Source organism: Periophthalmus magnuspinnatus, chromosome 14, assembly GCF_009829125.3.
Source record: "Periophthalmus magnuspinnatus isolate fPerMag1 chromosome 14, fPerMag1.2.pri, whole genome shotgun sequence".
Lineage (NCBI taxonomy): Eukaryota > Metazoa > Chordata > Actinopteri > Gobiiformes > Gobiidae > Periophthalmus > Periophthalmus magnuspinnatus.
Window position 1 is genome coordinate 4,641,048 of NC_047139.1, and position 19,464 is coordinate 4,660,511.

The 19,464-nt window shown below is 40.0% G+C and overlaps 2 protein-coding genes across 2 annotated transcripts in view; both read left to right on the forward strand.

Annotated features, from left to right (window-relative positions):
- Window positions 1-294: 294 nt before the first annotated feature.
- Window positions 295-5,785, forward strand: zmp:0000001268 (CYTL1 domain-containing protein). Its single transcript, XM_055226394.1, has 4 exons — window positions 295-612; window positions 1,989-2,033; window positions 3,829-3,975; window positions 5,589-5,785. Exons 1-4 carry the CDS (start codon window positions 454-456, stop codon window positions 5,643-5,645), a joined length of 408 nt encoding a protein of 135 aa, XP_055082369.1. The 5' UTR covers window positions 295-453; the 3' UTR covers window positions 5,646-5,785.
- Window positions 5,786-8,888: 3,103 nt separating this feature from the next.
- Window positions 8,889-19,464, forward strand: part of stk10 (serine/threonine kinase 10) — a 103,490-nt gene continuing 92,914 nt past the window's right edge. The window contains exon 1 of the mRNA XM_033978186.2: window positions 8,889-9,379. Within this exon, the coding sequence (XP_033834077.1) occupies window positions 9,224-9,379 (156 nt within the window). The 5' untranslated portion in view covers window positions 8,889-9,223. The remainder of the gene's footprint in view (window positions 9,380-19,464) is intronic.

Consider the following 19,464-nt stretch of genomic DNA (forward strand, 5'->3'; position numbering starts at 1 on the left):
ATTAGAGCGTTTACTCTCATGTCCTCTTAAGTCTGTCATTAAAATGTTTATTCTTACGTCCTCATAAGTCTGTCATTAGAACGTTCTTTCTCATGTCCTCATAAGTGTGTCATAAGTGAGGACATTAGAGCGTTCTTTCTCACGTCCTCATAAGTCTGTCATAAGTGAGGCCTTTTCTGCAGACGTCAGGACCTGAAGTTCTCTGTTCTGCTCTGTTGAAGCTGACGCCGCTCCACAGATTGTCACTTCCTTAGATAATATATCACACATGTATAATTACTACCACAATCAAAACAACTCCATTTTCCCTCTGCCCTGTGGCGAGGCGCGATTTTGGTTCACTCATCAAGTTAGAGAAAAACAAAGAAGTTAACGCCTCAGTTGACTGCAGACGTGGCTCGGATCACGGACTAGATACTGGACAAGACTCGACGCGTTTTCACGTTTAATATCATGGCGTCGTTTCGCGGTCTTCTTCTTTTCGTCCTGGTCGCGGCTCCTCTGACGGACGCCTCTCCTTCGTTCATCCCTCCGACCTGTTACTCCAAAGTCCTGAGTATGGCACGAGAGGCAACGCAATGGGCTGCGTATTTCAAGAACCACTACGAGACTGTGAGTGCACTGCGAAAAAATAGTTTGAAGTCAGAATATTTGTGTCATTTTGGCCCGTTATGGCAATGTTCCGCAGTAGAACATTAATTACAGGTGTTTTTATAACTCAAAAACACCTTGAAAGACATGGATTCGTACTGTGACCTGGCTCGCCTCGCCTCGCCGAACCACAGATCTGACCTTTAACTTGGCTTGGTGGCGCTTCCCGTGTGTCTCCATGGAGATAAATAAGTTTAATGCCCTACTGTGGGACATTCCAGGCTATAACATCTGCATGAACATAAAAAGTTACATAGTGCACAATGGAAGTACTCAGTGTGTCTAGAAGGTCGTAAATGGTCTTTTCATGATCAGTTTTAAATTGTTTTTGATTGGAATAAAAAAATAAAACAAATTATAAGTTACCCTGAAACTAGTAAAACTGAAACAGGCAAAAATGAAACTGGAAAAAAATAAAAATAAATAATAGCAAAAGACAAAGTTAAAATCTGTCAACTGGACAATTGTAAGAGTGAAATAAATAATAAATAAATAAATAAATAAATAAATAAATAAATAAATAAATAAATAAATAAATAAATAAAATAATAAAATAATAAAAATATATAATAATAATAATAAATTCTATTCAAACTACTCAAAGCAATACAAATATGAACACATTTTAATTACGTCTTTGCAGTGATGGACGATGAAGGTACAATTCTTCCAAAAGGTTTGAACGTGTAAACACTGATTTGTACGATGGCGCTAAGCTAATGCTAACACTTTTTTGCCACACTGACTTTATCTACGCAGTTTACCGTGTTATACAACTTTTTAAAAGGTGAATAATGTAGATTATAATATCACATAAATGTGACGTACTGTCTGAACTCGGGTTAGCCGCTCCTTTACTGTAAATCAACCAGTTTAGCCGTCGCCACAGCAACCCTGCCCCCTCTAGCCCCGCCCCCTGCTGTCTTCAGCCGCTGCGCTCACGACTCTTTTTAAGACAAACTCGGCGCAACAAATGTCTCAAAACTCGTGAGAGCGTAATTTTCAGATTTGTACGTGTAAAATTACGAAGCTGTAAGTGCAAAACGAAATTTGTAAGTGTAAAATGATATTTGTAAGCGTAAACCAATTTTTTTTCGTTTTTATTTGTCATTGTACAAATCAATGTTTACATGTTCAAACTTTTTGGAACAATTGTACATTCATAACGGACTGTGTAATGATTCTGCCTTTGAGCTGGAATCCTAATTTAACATTTTGTACAAACGTCAGAGGCACCGTCTGTTTGTTTGTTTGTCTGTTTGTTTGTTTGTTTGTCTGTTTGTCTATTTGTTTGTTTGTTTGTTTTGCCTCACATCACGCTGTTTTTTCCCCCACAGAGTCAGTGTATGGCTCACATGCCTGACCTCCGCCTCGACGTCCACGTGAGTATCAGATTTATCAATGAAAGTGAAGAAGAAAACTCTTACACACTATAGTTTATGATGGAATAAACGAGTGCAGTGTCTCAGTTTGGATGACTACAATTACACTTTCTTCCACAAACCAAAGACACGCAGGCTGTGGAGCGTTTAACCACTTTAAACTGGCCGTAGAAAAGACACTGAATGATGCTTTAACCACACAAACTGCACGGGACGAACTGCTCCAACTGTATTCAAGCAAACGGTAAAACACGGGCCTGGCTCATCCTCCTATAAATACAGACTATCCATGTGTTTACATCGTGTTTTCTTACTGTTTTGAGGACTTTTTTTCTCAATTATAAGAACATTTGTAATTTGAATAGTTAGTTTCTATGACAGCAGTGCCACTTTTGCATTACTCTAATTTGATTCTTGCTTCGTTTTGGCGTCAGCTGCTCCTGTGCTGCGTGATCGTAATGTTTTAGAGCTTCAATATTGCACCTTTAATACAAAAAGTCACTGACAGTTGAAAAAAATGCATAACTCTTTTGTTTCTAAATATTTTTCTTTCATTTTTTCAGAGCGTTTAGATCGACTCTTCCCACATTAATCTGAGCAAATCCAGCACCGAGGAACGAACCCTCATTGTACAGTGGGACTTTGAGTCACATGGGTCAAATTCGACCCAATACCAGAGATGCCCCGAGCGTAAACGCCATTAAAGGAATAATAAGTGTTTTTCAAAGACAGGGGGCAGTATCTCCACAGACCTGACTAGTCCTGATTTCTTCCTGTGGGACGATCTTAAAGAAAAGGTGTTTGTGAATAAACCTTAGACGATAAACGACTTAAAACGTGATATCAAGGATCAAATAAGAGACATAAGACCGGAAATGCTTTTAAATGTGATGTAAAGTGTGTTGGATCGGGCTGTTCAGGGAGAAAACGAAAATGGTGGACACTTCCTCTAGTTTAAGTCGTGATAAGTTCAAGTGTAAGTGAACAATTCTAACCGTAAATATCGCCAAAAATCTCGGAAGGTTCAGTTTATCTACGGCTAAAATTTAGTGAGTATAACTTAAGACTTATAGGAGCGACTGAAGATTTAAAAGTGTCAGTGACTTTGAGGCTTTTTAGCTACGTTAAGTGGGACTTAATATCTAAACTTCTCTCACAGCCACATTTCAAAGGGGGCGGGGTCTGGACATGTGAGAAACAGCGTGATTGGTCTAAAACAGGGACGTCAAACTCATTTTCACAAAGGGCCACGTCAACAAAACGGTTGTTCTCAAAGGGCCAGATGTAACTAACTGTAAGATAAATGTCACTAAATGTAACCAAATTTAATGTACAATAAATACTTTAAATCTAGTTAATTAACCGTTTCTATATTTATCGCTTATTCAAGTTACAAATATTACATATGGATTTGCAAAGACGTGAAAAAATGGCTGGTTAACTGTGTATCTAATGATAAACTGACATTTTAAGATAGTCAAACCTTTTAATTTCCTTTGTCGCGGACCAAATAAAATGACGTGGCGGGCCGCATTTGGCCCACGGGCCTTGAGTTTGACACATGTGGTCTAAAAGGTATCCACATTTGAAACTCGTCCCATGCAGCCAGCTGTCTGTCATCAGAAACAGGCCAGTCTTGTGTGATGTCACGTTGTACTTGCTCACGTGGTCCACCGGAGGCAGCACCCGCTCAGTTGTTCACATTTTTAACCAAAGAGCTGCAAATTTACTGTGTTTATACCAAAAAAAAAGTGGATTTAGTGTGGAATAAACAAAGCTAACCCTGTTTTGTCAGAACGCGTGTGTGATGTACAAAATGAGGACGTACATCTCGCTGCTGGAGGGGGTCAGGGACAGACGCTGCGCCTACACTCGGGACGTCCGGAGGTTGGGATACACCCTGAGACAGCTCTTCATCATCATGTCGGAGAAGTGCCACGGGGTGAGAAAGAGTGAGAGAAAGAGGGGGACTGATGGAGGAGTGGTGTGGTCGTGGAAAAAAAACAAAAAACGCTGGATTTCATTGACTGGTTCAGGTTGTTGAGTTTAAAGGTGCATTAAGTAACATTTTCTGCTTGAGAGTCTTCCACCTGCTTGTCCCTTGTCCCCATAGAGATGTTATTGCGTTGCCTGTAATGTCCCACAGTATGGTATTACACATTAGGGCTGCAACGAACGATTATTTTGGTAGTCGACTTTTTTTTTTTTTTTTAAACATATGCTCCCCTGACCAGCAGAGGGAGCACTCGCGCACAAAACAGCATCATCTGCATATAAATGTGTGTGGCTTTCTTTTAAATTGTGACCAGTAGAAGTAGTAAATAAAATAATAAATAAAAATAGTAAACAGTATGGGGCCCAAAATTGAGCCCTGGGGGACTCCTTTACTTAAAGTTACTACTGCCTGGACCTGCCAATTATATAAATATTGGTAGTTCCATGTCGTTTTTCGCTTCTTCTGATTTACAGAAGTGTTTTTCTCTAGTTTTAGAACTTAGTATTGAGCAGAGGTGTGTTTTTGAGTCAGTTTTATTCATTTATTTATTTATTTTTTACGTAATTTAGCCATAACAATAATTCGACCATATAAAAAATGTGTGTGACGTTTAGCATCTGAAACGTTAAAGTTATTTATTCTACATGTATATTAGTGGTTTGCTTTTCTCCCCCTAAAGGTGCACTATGTAACATTTCGTGATGGGTCTGTCATCTGCTTGTCTCCATGGAGATGTCATTGCGTTCCTCAGAATGTTAAACAGTCTGGAATTAACTACCAAGCTCTATCAGGGCAAGTTACAAGTCAGATCTGTGGAGAGATTATCCTGATCACAGAAAAAAATACATGTTTTGCAAGTTTTTTTTTTTTTGTGTGTAGATCATAGACTGTTTATATAAATGGACATAGCTAACACGCTAGCCGCCGCGTTCCAAACAGGAAGTGAGCATGAGCGCACTTCAAGCTCCATTCAATCTGGCTCCAATTCACTTTACATTGGAAAACTGTAACGTGTTCTTACAGTTTTGAGGACTTTTCACTCAATTAAAAGAACATTTGTCATTTGAATAGTTAGTTTCTATGACAACAGTTCCACTTTTGCATTACTCTAAGATTATAAGCTTATGCTACAACTTTTAGCTTCGTGTTAGCCTCTGCTGCTCCTGTGCCACGTAATCATTTTGGTCTTAAAATGTTCGTATTAACCCGCTCTACATGATCCTGTTTTTTTTATTTTTTCACTATTGTGTCTGTAAATCAAGAAATGAACATTAATAACGGACGAATCAGCGCCTTCTTTTTCCCTTAGGTCACTCCCGCTAGCGTTAGCAACAGGTTTGATTGACAGCGTTGCTAAGACCTTGCTAGTCCTTGCTAATCCAGTGGTGCGAGCGGCAAGGGGCGTTACCTTCAACAACTTCGCTCTAGATTGGCTCTTTGGTTGCTATGATACTCTCGTTCCAGGCAAAGCTAGGCTAACGTTTCCATGACGACAAGCAGACTCTCCAGCAGAAAGGTTACACAGTGCATCTTTACAGTAAATCACTTCACTTTTGCAGGACTTGGTGTTCACCATTTACGACTGCGCGGCTCTGGAGAGACCTGGGTACTACTGATCCCCGCCTCGTGAAGCGTCGTCTGTGGAGCGGCGTCTGTGGAGCGGCGTCTGTGGAGCGGCGTCTGTGGAGCGGCGTTTGTCGTTTGTTCTGACTGAAAACACACATAAAATGAACTGGTGTAAAGCTGCACATTAAAATCGCACAAGCAAAGCACTCGTGTCTCGTTCTTTCATCACAAACGAAACTCAAACCTCAGTGGATTTCATGGACTGGTTCAGACTTGTGTTATTGCTTCATCCTGAAACTGAAACAGACAGAAACACTTGCAGGTTGTTAAGTTTAAAGGTGCATTAAGTAACATTTTATGCTTGAGGTTTCTGCCATCTGCGTGTCCCTTGTCCATGGAGATGTTATTGCGTTGCCTGTAATGTTCCACAGTTTGGCATTACACATTAGGGCTGCAACTAATGATTATTTTGGTAGTCGACTTGTCAGCTTATTATTATTATTATTATTATTATTATTATTATTATTAAATAATAAAAAACATGTTATTAAAACCGTGTCCAGAGCATGGAAAATGGCAAAAATTCAATCTATCAAAAATGAATTTAAATTGGCTACAGTCGTATCTGGCTTTGAGAAAGCAGTGTGTGTGAGTGTGAGTGCGTGCGTGTGGGGGTGAGTGTGAGGGGGTGTGTGTGTGTGTGCGTGGGGGTGTGGGTGTGTGTGTGTGTGTGTGTATAATGTGAAATATCCAACATCACCAAACAGACTTGGTGTTCCTCAAAGCTCCACATTGGGCCCATTGCTGTTCATCGTGTCCATCACTAAAAACAAACATCAAGCTGCGATAAATATATTATATATATATATATATATATATATATATACATAAAATAATAAAATATTACACCGTTTGTGTACAGTGATTAGAAAAATCACCTCCGCCTCCACCTCCTGCCTCCGCCTCCACCTCCGCCTCCACCTCCTGCCTCCACCTCCACCTCCGCCTCCACCTCCTGCCTCTGCCTCCACCTCCGCCTCCACCTCCACCTCCGCCTCCTGCCTCCACCTCCTGCCTCCGCCTCCACCTCCTGCCTCCACCTCCACCTCTGCCTCCACCTCCACCTCCTGCCTCCACCTCCTGCCTCCGCATCCGCCTCCACCTCCACCTCCACCTCGGCCTCCACTCTCCCCAGTGTTTGTGTCAATGCAGCAGTTCATTGTTTTGCTGATCACAGACTGTACAGAGGCGGAGGAGGGTGGAGGAGGGTGGAGGAGGAGGGAGGTCACTGTGTCCTGGACGACAGATTAACTCTTTTCTCACTTACCCACAATGCAACACTGACACTAAACTGACTCATTAAAAGTATCTGCGCATAAACGATACAGTATCTTTGGAAAAAAACAAAAAACAAAACTGTACTGGCCCTTCTGGAACTGTCTGCGTTTAGCTCATTTCTGTTTTACCTCTGAAAAAGCAACATTACGTAGCTTTTTAGTTTAGTCTTGTTTTGATCCTCTGAGAACTGTTTGAGTCCTTGTTTCAGCTTTTTCATCCTGCTTCATGATTTCAATGTTTAATCATGATTTCAGTGGATTTAAACGTGGACTATCACATTTTATTAGTACAGGCGTTAGCAAAGTCTGGCCCAGGGGCTAATTACGGCCCATGTGCAAGTTTTCACGGGCCCGCTGCCTCTGGAAAAAAAAAAAAAAAAGAAAAAGTGTGGCCCGTCAGCACTGTTGACCACATGCACAAGTAATATTATATTTCACCAGAAGATGGCAGTTGTGCTCTCGCTGACTTTTATAGCTAACTGGATAAACACAGAGTTAAAAAAGTTCAAACCTTTGCTAAGAAAATGCTGAGTTTGTTTGGTTCATATTTGTGTGAGACATTTTCGGTTATGAACTTTAACAAGAAACGTGCGAGGACAAAACTAATTCTCTCCTGTGTCATGTTTTGTGTGACGTTTTGCGCCTCAAAACCAAAAAAAGTCTTTAATCCAGACCTGGTTTATTCACTACAGTCAGTTGTTTATTATTATTTGTTTTATTTGTCGCCTTCTGAGGTGAATAAATTCTAATATCTCAGTGAATTTATTTTATTGTGATTATCAAAGCCACAGTTTAACCTAAATGTTCACGTTTTCATGTTTATAATCTGTGTATCATTTTGTTTTTTAAAGGTGAAATCCATTTGCTATAAAAGGTTAAACATTAATTTGCTTTTAATATTAATGTTTCAAAGAACGATCAGGTCCAAACACATTTCCACCTCAACAAATCTGTCCCTTTTTGCAAAAAAGTTTGGACCAGAACCTTTGGATTAAGTAGAATTGGTGTCTTCACTAGTCACTGTTGGCCACAAGGGGGCGGCATAACACTTTATAACAATGAAAACCACCTCTGTTGAACTTTTTACAACAATCTATCCAAATATTGTGCAGTAAATCACTTTAATCTTTAGTTTTAATAGTTTAGATCTTCAAAAACAATAGCCAACTGTAAATTCTTTCTGGTTTTACTGTTGCATGAAGTAGAAGTAACCATAATACTCCACTGAGAGGCGCTGTAACATCACATAGAAAGTCTGTATTTTTCTGTCAACTTAGCCTAAGAAACATGAGGTTCATTTATTTGAATTTCAACATAAATAATATAAATTTTAGTGATCTTTAATCCAGTTAGTCGTCAGTTTACCACTATTAAACGCGCATTACGCACATTTTCTCTGTGTTGGAGTGTCTGCCACCCGATTGTTTCCAAAGAAATTGTATTACTTTGCCTGTAAAGTTCCTCATTATGGCATTAAACAAGCTGGTGACATGATTAGACAAAAGTCACAGGTCAAGTCTTACTGTTCCAAGTGACAACGCGCACGTTTCTTGAAGTATTTCTGAGCAAAAACAGACATTATTGACTAAATGCGTGGGCAAATTTAATGCCATTCTGTGGGATATTCCAAGCAAGAGTAACAACAACAACTCCATGGAGACAAACAGGTGGCAGAGTTATACATGCACGTTTAATGTAGCTTATGTTTTACGCAAAAACATGGCACACATAGACACTCCAAACACCTTTTCTGCGCAAAAAACAATAAAAAGTGACAGTTTTCATTTACGCCACACTTCTCTAATTGGGAATCCTCAGCCAAAAAGACCGCGCCCCTCCTCTACAAACCCGGATGTGGAGTTTTTACACCTCTGCGCGCCATAGCCTCGTTCATCTCGAAGAACTACATTTCCATGACGCCACTGAGAGAACGAATGAACGAAGGAACGAGCGAGGAAAAACAAGGTGGGGCTTTTTACGCACGACGTGGAGAGTTGCTTTTTACGCACGACGTTCAGAGTTGCCCGGGCATCAACAGAAGTGACTGGAGCTCGAAAACGGCAGGTGGTCAGCGCGCTACAGCTGCTCAGTGGAACTATGACAACCACGGAGTCCTACAGGTGACATGGACGGCGCGGAATCGACTCTTTTCTCGTAGTTTCACTCACGTTTTTTTTTTTATATTTCCCCGAAGACGCAGCAGAAAAGAGATAAAGATTGTGGAAAAGGCGCGTCTCGGCGTGCGTAAAAGACGTTTATCCCGTTGAAACTCGTGCGTAATTGGATACAAAATGGCACTTTCGAGGTTCCACAACATATTTCGACTCCCTACAACCATGAAGAAGAAGGTGAAGCAGTACGAGCACGTGCACAGAGACATAAACCCCAACGACCAGTGGGAAATCGTGGGGGAACTGGGGGACGGCGCGTTTGGTAAAGTCTACAAGGTGAGTGTGGTGGAAGAGGCACGAGGGAGGCGCTGGGTTTTTTACGCGCTGTTGCCCTGGAGTGGGGCTGGAGATGTGTTTTTAATCTAACAAAGTGAAAGTGGAGTTGGATTTGTCCTGACTTGTTCTGTGTGTCTGCAAAACGTTTGAGTATTTGAGTCTCCAGGGTTGGTTTGGAGGTTTAAAGGAAGCAGAAAACACCATAACAATGTGGATTTGCCTGTCAGATATGTTGATTGTACATAAAGCGACACTCTGGCACATCATTTCTGATCATATAATGGTTGAAAATGTTGTATTAGATGGCACCATGAGGTTTTTTTTGAAAGTTTTATGGATCTGTCTCATACTAAGCCTAGAAATGACAATACAACAATCATTTTTAAGGCTCAATATCAACTTTGTGAACGTTTTTTTTAGTTATTTTTCTGATCTACCATAAGATTTGAGCTTCAGATGGTTGAATAAACAACTAATTCAAGAGACAAACTCACTACTAAGAGTTTCAGCTCATGTTTTTAACCATTGGACACATTTAGATTCGTTTTTTTGGAGTTAATTCTACTTTAGGGCTTTGTATCAGTGGCGTAAATTAGTTTAAATGTGGTCGTTTATCGTCTTTAGCGATATATCAAACTTCAAAATGTTTTATCGTGGCAGACCGATGTGTTTACCTTTTTATAATTTGGCCTTGGAACAAAATGGGTTCCTCCTGTTATTAAGAACAAAGCATACGTCTAAAAAGCAGGTGACACTTGGCTCTGGAGGCACATGCTGGTGAAATATGGACTGTGTAACTTGCGTAACTTGTTCATGGAGATGTTATTGGTTTCTCTGGGATGTTTCACAGTACGGCATTAAATCTGTCATGGATTTATTCAGTCACAGGTGTAGAAAAACGTGGATTTATACTGTCAGTTACAGCAGGGATTTATACTGTCAGAGGACTTGCCTTTCCACAGAGCTGAACAGTAACTTGACTTGCATTACCTGCTTTTTTTCCAGAGAGATCGATAACATTAATGCCACGCTTTGGAACATTGCAGGCAACAAAGTGATAACCTCTCCACGGAAACAAGCAATAGATGGACACTTCGCCAAAAAACAACAACGTATTGAACAAAACTTATTACGATTTAAAGGTCCTATATCACACAAAATTGACTCTCGTGAGCTTTTCGCCATGTTAAAACGTTGTTACCTCATCAAAAACATCCTTTATTATTAGTCTGTCTACATCTCCAAACGCTCAGAATGCTCCGTTTCCACCTTGTGATGTCACGAAGTGGTAGTTTTCAAGTTAACAGCTGCGTTTTACCTTTAGTTCAGTAGAGTTTGTACAATTCCAGAGCTGAAATGATTCTATAAATGAAGGTGTGTGCATCTTAAAAACACAGTGGAGCACTTCCTGGATTATCACATGATGACATCACAAGGTGGAACAGAGTGTCTGCAGAGGTTAAAGCTTCTAACTGTACAAATCTAGCAAAGTCTATATACATATTGTCCAGGATCTCTTCTCCAAACTGGTGTAAAAATCTGCGAACCCTGTAGTTTAGACGTCCACAAACACGTTCTGAAATACCCGTGTGTCAGATGCCCTTCCTGTTTGTGTCAGATGCCCTCCCTGCGTCCAAATGAGTCTAGTGAAGGTCTAAGGAGTAGAAAAACTTCCTGTATCACCTGACATGACATCATAACTGTTTTCTGCTTGAGAGAAGCCTAAATCTGCAGGATCTGTGTGTTAAACGTGTGTGAATGAAGCAAAACACAACTCCAGGTCTGTTTTTGGTGATAAAACTGTATATTATAGACCAGAAAAGAGCGTAATATGGGGCGTTTTTTGAACTTTAAAGTCGTCAAAGTTGTATTTTGTGAATTGTAATCATTATTTGGACTATACAAACACGTGACTGTACAGACGGCGTCATTATTAAATCAAAATTTCATGATATAAATGCGCAACAAAACTTGACCCAGTCTTTGTCGCTACTAGCGCAACATGTCAGTTTGAGAACTTAAACATTCCTCTAATGTTTTGTCACACATGGACCACACTAAATCAGCAAAAAAGTGTCCAAAGGTGAAGCCCAAAGCTCCGACTCTTAACTTTTAAATTCCTCGGCTGCTGTCTTCACACGCCTGCAGATGATCGGCCACACTCGAAGGGCGTGTGCTCCTCCCGTCGTCTGTCATCTCGTCTTAACGCCGCATTGTTGAGCGCGTGACTAACTTCTTAAATATGTGGCCCGTCCAGAGCGACACATTTTTTTAAAGTGGAGTTTCACCTGGAGATTGACGGCGGAGTTGTCCCACAGAAATGTATACCAGCGAGTTCCACTACCTGCGGCGAACGAGCTTTACCGGAGATGGGTTCTTTTTAGTTTATTGGGTTTAAATCTCCAGTAAGAGACGTTTTAAATTGGACAATCTGGCTAAAAAATACACTAACACTTTAATACGAAGGGGGAGCTGCTCATTTAGACAGTGGTTCCTGGTTTATCGCAGTTATTTTTACAATTATTCTCTATGTTTTTGGCTGTAAAACCCCTCACCACACACTTTATATACACATTTTCTCACATTTCTCTCTTGTTTAAACTCTCTCAAAGTTCAAACCTTTGTAAATATAAAAAAATAAGTACAGTTTTATAGAGCGAAACCACGTTATTTTCCTCCTTCTTTATGTAACGTACCGAAGATTCATTTATTCCGTAATGTCGCCTACAGCCGCGTAACTTCTACCGTCCTTCAGCAAGTCCAGAAGTCCAACTTTTTGTGCGATGGTTAGAATTTTCCTCGGCCAGGCGTCTTTGTCGGTGCAGAACGTTTCATCGACATTGTGGGTTTTGTCGAGGAGAAAACAAATTGCAAACGTACAGCACTTCTACAGTCCCGTAGCCAATCAGGACGCAGAACACAATGCGCGTTCGTACGATGTAAAAAAAAGAATGAAAAATTTGACTAAAAACATCCGCGACTAACCCAGATCGGCATCGCATATCAGCCCAAAAATATCGGTTATTGAACTCTCTGGGTTCTAAACAATCTTTATCAACATGGAAATGAAAAAAACACAAAAAACATATCAGTCGATTTCTCGTCTTCAACTTCTGAAAATCCATGAAAGAACAATTTGATCTGAAGTAAACTACATTATTAAACCCACTGTTCAGCGTTAAGAGTAAAAGCTACAGCTGCGTTTTCACAAATTTGACCTGAAACTTCACAAATTTGGCCTGGAACTTCACAAATTTGACCTGGAACTTGACAGATCCGACCTGTAACTTCCGATCCGTCCGTTGCTTGTCCGTGTAGCTAAATCTGGTACAAATCATCTTTTCTTTTAAGATGAATTAATTTGTGCACGGTCCCTGACAAATAAAGAACAAAGAAATGCACAAGTCAAATGCCGTACTGTGGAACATCCTGGTTCCAACTTGCACCATAATTTAGACCAATTCACTTTTCTTTGCCATCGAAGAGCATTAAAACAATCTACTTAACGATGGAACACGCCTCTGACTGAACGACTACACCAACATAAACTGGACTTTAGCTAATTAGCATGTAGCGTACCAGGTATTCTGTTATTATTTTTATTATTTTTATTGACATAGCTGTACCACACCCAGTCGATTTGTTAGCTCAAAGAGGATTTGGGGCTTTAACATACTTCCACAATAATTAATAAATGCGTTTTGTCGTACGCCATTTGAATTAAACGCAATTACGCAGCTTTGTCGTTGTGTAAGCGACTTTTTAAACCAGCGATTCCCAGATGTGACCACGGAAATAATTATATAATGTCGTTAATCGCATAAAAGAAGCTGTTTACATGTGTTTGGCAAACTACAAAAGCATCCACAGTATTTCATATGAGGAAAAGACCCACCCAGGCTCTGCACAGTCATGACTCACACAGACGTTTGCCTTTAAAACACTGGACACTCTTCTCTTTCACTCGAGTCCATCTCTGTTCCTCCTCTTCCTCCTCCTCCTCCTCTTCCTCTGCAGCCGCACACAGCCCCAGTGTCCAGGTCTGGTCCAGTACAGTGGAGAGCATTCATAACGGAGCGATGCAGCAGTGGAAGAAGTGATGCTTGAGCCAATGAACTGCAGTTTTGCCGACAGTTCGTCCTCATGTTTTTAACCGTATGTTGCGTTTAGACTCGTTTTAATTCTACTTTTAAGGTTTTTGCTTCGATATTATCATTTCTCGTGTATATTTCCTTCAGGAATATCATGTTTTATTGTGACAGGCTGATGTTTTTACCTTTTTATAATTTGGTCTTGGAGAACAAAATGGATTCGTCCTCCTCCCGGATTCCAAGAACAAAGCAAACGTCTAAAAAGCAGCAACATTTGGCAAACGTTAGTAAAATATAGACTGTAACTTGTCCATGGAGATGTTATTGGGTCACCTGGAATGTTCCACAGTATGGCATTAAATGTATCTTGCATTTATTCAGTTACAGGCGTCTTTGTGTAATCCCTCAGTCGTGGAAAGACGAGTCCGCCGACAGTATAAATCCATGTTTTTCGCCTGTAATTGATCGTAAAAGCCAAAGTTAAATTGATGAGCGTTCAAAAAGATACAATAATTAGCATTATTAGCATCGGTGCTAATTTTTCGTCACTCACAACTGAAGGTGCGGAGGCTTGGATGAGCAACAAAACTTCAAACGTCTTCGCTCCTTCAACTTTTTGTCCAGTTGACAGATTTAACTTTGACTTTTACGATCAATTACAGCTGAAAAAAACATGGATTTATACTGTCAGCTGGCTTGCCTTTCCACAGATCTGTACAGTAACTTGACTTGCATTATCTGTTTGTCGCCAAAGAGATCGATTACGTTAACCGCTATGCTCACTGGTAGCGTTACTTTTGAGATTCAGTGAGTTACGTTTGCCTTCTAGTGATGGAACAATAAACAATAATATCGTTTATCGTTATAAAAAGGTTCGATAATAATTATTCGTGGGAGATTTTATATAATCGTGATAATCGGCAGCAAAGATAATCGCCGTTATATCACCAGAATGTGCAGAAAAAAACATATAAAGGGATCTGTTGTCCTGGGGTTTAGGGGGCCCAGAATTAGACTCGCTTCCTATTAATTTGTATTACAGGGGGGCCCATGTGAGATGTCTTGACCCGGGCCCCCCAAATTTCAACTGACGGCCCTGCTCCTCCAGAATATTCTCCGCTAAATCGCACTGTTTTCACTGATAACGAAGTACAAAACTAGAACAAGATTCAAATTATAATGATTCATATCCAGAACATTTTAAATTGTCATCAACTTTAATGATTTTCGTGATATAATCGTTAATCGCAATTATTTTGTCCATGATAATTGTGACACTGATTACGTGTTAGCTTGGCGTTTCGAGATTGGACGTAAACCGTAGACCTCCTAAACATTTGCTTATTCTGAAATCATAAACACTTTTCGCTGTTGGATACGTTTCCGTCGACAAAAATGTTTGGGAAAAATAAAAACTTTCAGACTCTAAATCTTAGCGTCAGAGTTTAACGATTTTGGGGGGAAAAAAATCTCGAATTACGATTTTTCCGACGAGCGCTGTGATCACGGCTCGATTTGCGTTCGTTTATGTTTTAACCGTAGGGTTTTGTCCAAAGTTCACATTTTAAACGTATCCAGGAGAAATGACAAAACGCCTGAAACATGAACTGAAAAACTAATCCAAGAGTCACATTTCAGAACAGGCTCTGCAGAATAAAACGGGACATTTTGTTGTTTGTTTAGCGAAATTGTGGCACTTCAAAAACTGAACCTTTTGCGTTTTCGTTAATTGCACGAGAACGCATTTTGAAGTTCGATATATTGCTGAAGAAAATGACGATAAACGATAATATTGAACCTCATTTATGCCACTAACGCGGTAACCCAAGAGCAGATTTAAACCACAAAAACTATTATAAATCTACAATATTGTTAAAAAAATCATGAGCTGCGATAAACAAACAGCAGAATGAGACACTTTAGTCGTTAGTTTGCATCTGTAATGAGGCGTAGACGTTATTAATTCAAACTTTTACGGCTTAAATCGGATCATAAAGCCAAAAAATAACCAAAAAATTCCCAGTAGTGCAAAGAAAATGTACCCCAGCATTTTTCAAAAAGACTTTTATTGCCATTGACAGTGAACACAACTCACAAACTAGGAGCTTTCTTCGGTGATAAAGTGCAACATAAAACACTGAATAATAATATATAAGTTTAAAAATAAATTCTTAAAAATAAAATAGTCTTAGAGGTAGATTTTAAACAAACGGTCTCATTAAAAGGCCTGAGCTGCTGCATATAACTATTATTGGTCTATAATCAGCCATAAAAGTCACGTGTTCGACCTTTCCCAGCTCAAATCTTGCAGTATTCTAACAAAAATACTTCAAATGTCCTAAGAAAATGTGCACACAGTAAACACTGAACTCCAAAATATAATCGTTCATGTCGTATTTATTGTTAAAAGACGAATTTCGCCATTTAAACTGTGATTTCGATTTGATAAATGCCCTAAATGCGAAGAATCTCAGATACTTCTTCAGTTCTGCTCAGTTACTTCTTCAGATACTTCTTCAGTTCTGCTCAGTTACTTCTTCAGATACTTCTTCAGTTCTGCTCAGTTACTTCTTCAGATACTTCTTCAGTTCTGCTCAGTTACTTCTTCAGATACTTCTTCAGTTCTGCTCAGATACTTCTTCAGATACTTCTTCAGATACTTCTTCAGATACTTCTTCAGTTCTGCTCAGATACTTCTTCAGATACTTCTTCAGTTCTGCTCAGTTACTTCTTCAGATACTTCTTCAGTTCTGCTCAGTTACTTCTTCAGATACTTCTTCAGTTCTGCTCAGATACTTCTTCAGATACTTCTTCAGTTCTGCTCAGATACTTCTTCAGTTCTGCTCAGATACTTCTTCAGATACTTCTTCAGTTCTGCTCAGTTACTTCTTCAGATACTTCTTCAGTTCTGCTCAGATACTTCTTCAGATACTTCTTCAGTTCTGCTCAGATACTTCTTCAGATACTTCTTCAGTTCTGCTCAGATACTACTTCAGATACTTCTTCAGTTCTGCTCAGATACTTCTTCAGATACTTCTTCAGTTCTGCTCAGTTACTTCTTCAGATACTTCTTCAGTTCTGCTCAGATACTTCTTCAGATACTTCTTCAGATACTTCTTCAGATACTTCTTCAGTTCTGCTCAGATACTTCTTCAGATACTTCTTCAGTTCTGCTCAGTTACTTCTTCAGATACTTCTTCAGTTCTGCTCAGTTACTTCTTCAGATACTTCTTCAGTTCTGCTCAGTTACTTCTTCAGATACTTCTTCAGTTCTGCTCAGTTACTTCTTCAGATACTTCTTCAGTTCTGCTCAGATACTTCTTCAGATACTTCTTCAGTTCTGCTCAGATACTTCAATTTGATAAATGCCCTAAATGCGAAGAATGTACACAGTTTTTTTAAAAGTATTCCATTACTATAAATCCAGTGTAATATTCCCCTGATGCAAAACTAAAAGTATAGCTCATAAACGTTTTCGTAAACTATGAATCAGCTCAACTAAACTGTTATAGATAAAAGTTTATGGCGACTTTCTGAACTTTGAAGCTTCTGTTCTGCTTCGTTCCTGGTCACACGGAGGTTTGTTACGTAAGTGCAGGTCAAAGGAGCGTTATGTAAATGGACTCATAATGTACCTTTTGAGCAGACGGAGCATGTGACACGGGCCCGATCAGTATCCACATTATTAACAAGACGATGACTTTCAGTTTGAAAGAGTGAAGGGGGGACGCTCATGAGGCTCTTTGGACCGTTTCAACTCGCACTTATGATCTGACTTCACAGCAGAAACGGACGAGATTATGGAGGGAATTTGAACGTCCCGAGAGTTTTTATGTTCAGGTGGTTCAAACTTTAAAACGTCTCAGAAACGGTGACGATAATGTGACGTAAAGCTGAGGTGCGACGCGATGATGACGTCCCAGTGGCTCAGTTGGTAGAGCGTTTGACCCACGGAGCCGAAGGTTCAGGGACATAAACGTCATTAGTTGAGTGGTCGGGTTGGCGGTGCAAATCCAGCTTCCACAGATAAGCATCTTGCCCAAGGACACAACAGCAGCATTCATAACTCAAATACTTCTTCACATAGAGAAAACAGAGAGGAGGGAAGGTGAGAGAGACGGTTCAACAAGGAAATAAACAAGGATGTGAGAGACAGAAAAACGGGGAGAACAGAAAGAAATAAGTGAAAAGAGACAGTCAGAGAGAAAGAGAAAGGGAGGAGAGGGAGAGAAACATATAAAGCGAGAAAGGGAGAGAAGGTGAGAGAGACGATGCAACGAAGAGATAAAGAAACAAGAGTGTGAGAGACGGAAACACGGGGAGAACAGAAAGAAATAAGTGAAGAGAGACAGTCACAGAGAAAGGGAGGAGAGGGAGAGAAACTGAGACATAAAATGAGAGAGAGAAAATAGAGAGGAGGGAAGGTGAGAGAGACGGTGCAACAAGGAGATAAAGAAACAAGAGTGTGAGAGACAGAAAAACGGGGAGAACAGAAAGAAATAAGTGAAAAGAGACAGTCAGAGAGGGAGAGAAACATATAAAGCGAGAAAGGGAGAGAAGGTGAGAGAGACGGTGCAACAAGGAGATAAAGAAACAAGAGTGTGAGACAGAAACACGGGGAGAACAGAAAGAAATAAGTGAAGAGAGACAGTCAGAGAGGTGGAAGAAGAAGAAGAAGAGGACGAGGAGGAGGATGAGCGCAGGAAGCAGTGGGACTTGAACGTCACACGAGAGTCCTCATTTTTACTCCATGTGTCTAATCATTTGTGCGTTTGTGTGTGTGTGTGTGCGTGTGGGAGGAGAAGTTGCCGAAATCTGGTGCATCTTTTTTTTTTTTTTTCCAAAGAAACGGAGACGAGTATCATGTTTTAAACGAGCTCTGCGACGCCGCGGAGAAGGTGGGAGTGAAGGAACGCACTTATCGTTTCCTCTCCAGTGACAAACTCGCTGATCTTGCAGCTTTAGTTTCGGCCGCAGAGTCGCCACAGGGAAACGTTTTTGACAAATCGATGTGTGTTTTTTTAACGGCTACTGTTCGAACGGACGTTAACGGCGATGTATTTGACTTTTACGTTCTTTAAAAACTTAAAAACCAGAGCTAGTTCATTTTAACGGTTTGCAGTGGTCCCTCGTTTATCATTTTTTACAATTATTCTGTATGTTTTTGTCTGTAAAACCCCTCACCACACACTTTATACACTTTTCTCACACAGGCGTTAACATTCTCCATAGAAATAAGTTTTATTAAAGCCAAAGGAACCACGTTTCCATGGAGACAGGCCAAGTAATAGTCAGGTTTGTGGAGATGCGAGGCCACTCACAGTATGGACACATGTTTTTTTGTACTTTTTTGTACAATAAAAGCATCTGAAATGAAGAACTTTTTTTGTGTGTGTCTATTTTTGGTTAAAGAGTTACATGGTGGGGCTTTAAAAACAATTAGCTCAGTTAATTTAGCAGATTTAACATGTACAGTGGTCCCTCGTTTATCACGGGGGTCACGTTGTAAAAATAACCCGCAATAGTTGAAATCCCAGTATCAGCTTTATTTTTTACGATTATTCTGTTTTTCGTCTGTAAAACCCCTCACCACACACTTTATACACTTTTCTCACACAGGCGTTCACATTTTCTCACATTTCTCTCTCGTTTAAACTCTCAAAGTTCAAACCTTCGTAGGCGTCTTTGTCGGTTTAACGGTGGATCTCTGGTTGTTTCGGGTAATAAAAATCGTTCAAGTTTCCATTAAAAGGACATGTGATACGAGCGCGCCCGCCGATATAAATTATGCAACAGATGTGAAATTATCAACTGCGGAAAAGTCACCTGGAGAACCATCTGGAAACAAGTGCGTTTTATTATCCCAGACGGTTTGTTGTCTGTCACAGTGCGAAGAAATAAGTTTAGGAGGCCGATATTCAGCACGACATTCACAAACAGTGGATTATATCGGTAGTTTTAAGTCAATTTTATGTATTTATTTGGTTGGGACAG